This window comes from Chinchilla lanigera, unplaced genomic scaffold, assembly GCF_000276665.1.
Source record: "Chinchilla lanigera isolate Chin_1 unplaced genomic scaffold, ChiLan1.0 scaffold00085, whole genome shotgun sequence".
In the NCBI taxonomy this organism is placed as follows: domain Eukaryota; kingdom Metazoa; phylum Chordata; class Mammalia; order Rodentia; family Chinchillidae; genus Chinchilla; species Chinchilla lanigera.
Window position 1 is genome coordinate 3375082 of NW_004955486.1, and position 5160 is coordinate 3380241.

A 5160-nucleotide genomic window follows, 5' to 3' on the forward strand; every position below is an offset into this window, starting at 1 on the left:
ACAGGTTTGAGCCCAGCCTGGGCAACTTAGTAAGGCTCTGCCTCAAAATGAACAATAAAAGTAGGCTAGGGATAGTGCAAAGACCCTGGATTCAGCCCCCAGTACGGGGGTGGGGTGGGGAGGATATACATACAAATGGGCATTAAGATACGTTATGGACATATACCCTCTCCTTATAATGAATGTAATCATTCAAATATGTGCTAATAAAATTAAAATTAGAAAAAGAGGCAAGTCTGGCTTTTTATACTGCTGCTGCTTCCGGCATTAGTTAAATGACCTCATGCACATACGCAGTGAGCACCTACCACACGCCAGACTTGCTCTCAGAACAGGGTAAAGGTCTTCCTCTCCCGGGGCTTAGATTCGAGTGGAGAAGACAGATAACAAACACTGCAAGAAGTGCTGGGCAGTAACGGGCGCTTCTGTGAGGAACAATGTGGGAAGCTAGAGTTTGGGGAGGCCCAGCCTGCTGCGCGTGGGGTGCTCCACGCCAGGGAACCTTGCAGAGAAAACTGGAAGAGGCACAGGCAGCAGGCAGGAAGGCGGGAAGCGCAGGGAACGAGAAGCAGGAAGTGCGAAGGGCCCGGGCAGGGAGGAACAGGGGTCTGAGGAGCAGCTGCAGGGGTCGGGCTGACCAGGACACGGAGAATGACACGGGAGCTCTCCGACGGCGCCCTACAGGACACCCTCCCCGCCGGATCTGCGGAACAGCCACCCCATCTCAGCTCCATGCCCGAGTCTGCTCTGACTCCCAAGAGCCGGAACAAAGAGCAGAGCAGGGTGTCACATCCTCAAACGCAAGTCCGTGCCTGGCTCTGGCCACCCCAAAGCCACACAACCCGAGGAGCAGAGCCCCGGGCTGCAGGGGACAGAGCAGTCACTCCCGCGCTGGCCGACATGAGGCCGCTCACCTTGCAGTCACTGATGCTGCCGTGCAGCTGGCTGAACTCCCGGGTGAAGGTGTGGGTGATCAGCTGCAGGCACTGCAGAAGGAAGAGGACAGGAGGCTGTGTGAACGGACGGACACATCGATGGCGAAGCCGCGTGGGGTGGCGCAGGCCCGTGACCCCAGGGACCATACTTGGGGGCTGGGGCAGGACAGCAGGTTCGAGGCCAGCCTGGACAACCCAGCGAGACCTTGTCCCAAAAAGGGAAAGAGCTGGGCATGCAGCTCAGTGACACAGAGCGCTTTCTCAACATGTGAGGCCCTGCGTCAGTCCCCAGTTCCACAAAACAAGAAAAAAACAAAAACAGCTAAATGGAGCCCTGCACACCAGGCAGAGGGCGCCTCTCACGCCTATGACCCACGGCTCAGCATGCCCCAGACAGCTCTAGAATCTGCCAAGTCCACGGCAAGGTTCTGAGAGACCGGACACCCACACACGGACACACGGTGACTCGGGCGAGTGGCTCCCCTGCTCCTCAGAGCTAGCCTTGAAAAACCTTTTAAGAAAAAGTATCTGCAAGGGGGATCTGGTGTATGTCCAATCAAGACAATAAAATAAATGGATTTAAAACCCTGTTTTAAGACTAAGAAAGTGAGTTAGCGCACACACGACAGCGGGGAGGAACGCAGCCTCCTCCTCATTCTGCATGACTCTGACGACAGCTGCGTGCAGCTCTCTGGATTTCCCACAGAAACTACACGACCATTAGGTTATGCACACAGGACAGTCACAAAGCCCCCTCACGTTCCTGCGTCCTTTCAGCGAGCTGCCCAGCAGCGATCCCCGTGGGGGGCCCCGACGACCCGCTGCCTCCTCCCTGCACCCCCCCACCCCTTCCTCTCTGACCCCGCTGAAAGCCTCCCCACTTCCCACCAGATTTCGCTGGACCACTGAAGCTCTCTCTTCCTCAGCCTTGCTCTTCACCACAAACCCATCTTTTTCACCGCGGCCACAGAGATTTTTCAAGAGTAGGAAAATTAATTGGGAAAAAGAATTGGAGATAAGAATAGCTCCTGAGAGACAGGAGGGGTCCTGAATGGGCTGTTCCAGAGAGGTTTTACTAAAACAAACTGTTTAAAGTATTTCCAGCCCAACACTTTTATCATGCCTGCACTCTGGAAGGCTAAGGCAGGCGGTTTGCAGGTTTAAGTTTAGCCTGGGCAACTCAGTGACTTAGTAAGACCCCACCTCAACAAACAAAAAGGACCGGGGACATAGCTCAGTGTAAAGACCGAGCCAGACTGGCCCGCTCCATCTCCAGTCCCTCGGCCCCGCGCACCCGCTCCTGAGAGACAGCCTCTGTGGCCCACTTGTCCACCCCAACACAAGCTCAGGGTGGGAATCGGCGCATCTGCTTCCGCACTGTGTGTCACAGGCCTCGAACCAGCGGCCCGAGGAAGGGCTGACGGTGAGCAGAGAGGCCAGCTCCCGCCTCGGACGGGGGGCCCCCTGCCAGGAGGAGGGTCCCACCTTGGTGGCCAGCTCTTTCTCCCGGTCCACCAGGCTCTCGATGTCCGCTGAGTCATAGCCGCTGCTCTCGCTGGGGGTGATGGCGCTTTCAAAGGTGGTGGTTGAGATCTGCGAGGAGATGCTGGTGGAGGTGCTGAGGGTCCCGCTACTGAGGCTGGGGGACAGCGAGTCACTCAGGGATTTGGGGACGCTGTCACCAAGTCTCTCACGCAGCAGCAGGAAGTGTCGAGTTTTCTCCACCTGAGAAAATAGCACACCTGCCTTAGCAGACACAAGGCTGGTCGAGATTTTAAAAAGCAAAACATTATGCCTCCATCATTATGGAAAACTGAAAAGCCCCGTGTCCTGGTCTATGTCTAGGTGTCCCCAAAAGCCTTTCATGCTTGGGAGGGGCTTGTGGAAGCTCAACGGATCACGGGGGTCGTCTTAGAGCAGACTGGCTGATAGGAGGCGGGGCTTAGCAGAAGAGGTGGCTCATGGGGCATGGCCTCAGAGGCTCCACCCCTCCAGGCTCCTCCCACCTCCCTGCTTTCTAGTTGCCCTGGCTCAGCAGCTCTCTTGCACCTGGGCCCTGCCCTCCTGTCCCTGCCTCTGAGCCAGCAGACCCAACAGTGAGCCAGCCTAACCCTCTCCTCCTGCCAGTGGCACTGGGCACTGTCCGGGCGGAGGAGGGTGTCTGACCCGCACCTCGTGCAGCAGCTCCAGCTTGTCCAGCTCCCACTGGTGCTCCAGGATGAGGCTGTCCCCGCGGGGCCGCCAGCCCGCCAGGTTCTCCTCCCCGCGCACGTAGGCCACCGACGTGTCCAGCACTTTCCTCCGCCTCCTCTGCATGCCTGGCACAAGAGGGCGGATTGGCTTTCCACGAAGGATTCAGTTGCAGTTTTAGGTCAACAGGAATCACTCAGTCAACATGTGGCAAACTAAGTTTGTCTCAACACCCATGAGAATTCATTAATAAAAATCCACACTTTTCTTCCAAAGCAACTCTGAACTCTTTTTTTCTGTGGTGCTGGCGTCAAATCCAGGGCCTGCTGTGTCAGGTAAGTGTTGGCCACTGTGACACCCTCAGCCTTTCCGAAGTTGTTGGCAGAGGGTCTCCCCTCTAGCCTAGGCCACCCTAATCACTGAGTTGCCCAGGTTAGCCTTCCACTTGCCATCCTCCTGCCTCAGCTTCCAGAGTGCTGGAATTATAGGTCTGTGCCATTGACTGAATTGAGCTTGAGAAAACACTAATGGCGTTACATGAAAATACACAGACACCAAACAGTCTGTGCACTATGATTCCAAATACTTAAAGATATACCGCTATGCGAACAGTGGGAAGAGACTGCGCACACACGTATCTAGTAGTTCAGGGAGTGGTAGATGACAGATGGCTTTAGTCCTCACTGTTTCTTTCTTACTTTTTTTTTTTGGTACTCAGGAACCTGTGCTCACCAGGCAGGCACTTGTACCACTAAGCTATCTCTGTGGCCCCATTTCACATTTAAAAAAAAAAAAAATTATTTTTTTGTAACAGGGTCTTGCTATGTAGCAGTTCAGGCTGCCCTTCAGCTCACTATGTATCACAGGCTGGCCTCAAACTCATGGTGATTCTCCTGCCTCAGCCTCCCAAGTGCTGTGATTACAGGCATGCAGCACCATGCCTGGCATTTCCTATTTATTTTTTTAATGTTATACTACTTAAAGAAAAATTTAAAAATAGAGAAAACAAAAAGAAAAAAGAAAAAACACATAAGCATTATACTACTGTTTTACATAGAAAATATATGAATTTATCTTAATTCAGAAAATTCCTCAAGAAACTATATGGAGAGCAGAGTAACTATATGGTGGAACGTGCCCATAATTCTAGCACTCTGGAGGCTGAGGCAGGAAGATCACCAAAATCTTGAGGCCAGTCAAGTCTACATAGTGAGACTTTGACTCTAAGGAAAAAAAAAACAACACACACACACACACACACACTATCTGGACGTTAAAATTAGCTGCTATTGGGACATGGATTCCAGTTCTAAGTCTTTATCTAAATCTGACCAATGGGCCCTGGCTTCTTTTCTGTAAATGCTCTTTTTTTTTTTTGGTACCGGGAATCAAACTCAGGACCTTGCGCTTGCCAGGCACGCACTGTGCCACTGAGCTAAATCCCCAGCCCCCTGTAAATGCTCTCTAAAATGACTCAAGCTGCTGGGTCAGGGTGTGGCCCTGGGGTAGGTGCCTGCCTAGCATGCACGAGGGCCTGGCTTCAATCTGCAGCACCACGTAGACAAACAAAAATCAAATGCAACACATTCATTAACCGAATGGTGTTTTAGAAACCTTATGCCGTGCTGCCGACCTCCCCTTGGAAACTCAAGTGGGATGTACCTCTCCTTATGACAGTCTGCAGGGGTGGGGCCTGGAGCGGGTGGGGTTAGGACTTCCTGCTGTCCTTAGGAAGTCCTCTGGGGTGAATCAGGAACCCCTGCTGGAGCAGGCCTGGGTCAGGACCAAGAACTCAACTTTCTTTTACTTTCTTTTGCAGTGCTGGGGATGGAGTGCCAGGCAAATGCAACGAGGCAGAGCGCCACCTCCAGGCCAGCACTGGGATTCTGACGGTTTCTCAGGGCAGCCGGTGCAGGCGCTCAGTTTTACTGCCAAGTTGTCTTTGGGCTAAGGCGGGGAGGGAAGTGCTAAGAGCTTTCCAAGCCACATTCATTCTAACTCAAACTTTTAAATACTATTTCATAGCCCCGCAACA

At 53.1% G+C, this 5160-nt stretch overlaps 1 protein-coding gene across 1 annotated transcript in view; it reads right to left on the minus strand.

The window, feature by feature from the left end:
• The window catches only part of Kif1b (kinesin family member 1B), a gene marked incomplete in the record, with an annotated part of 137055 nt that overhangs the window by 8291 nt on the left and 123604 nt on the right, over window positions 1-5160 (minus strand). The window contains 3 exon segments of the mRNA XM_013504249.1: window positions 915-986; window positions 2421-2660; window positions 3108-3253. Of these exon segments, the coding sequence (XP_013359703.1) occupies window positions 915-986; window positions 2421-2660; window positions 3108-3253 (458 nt within the window).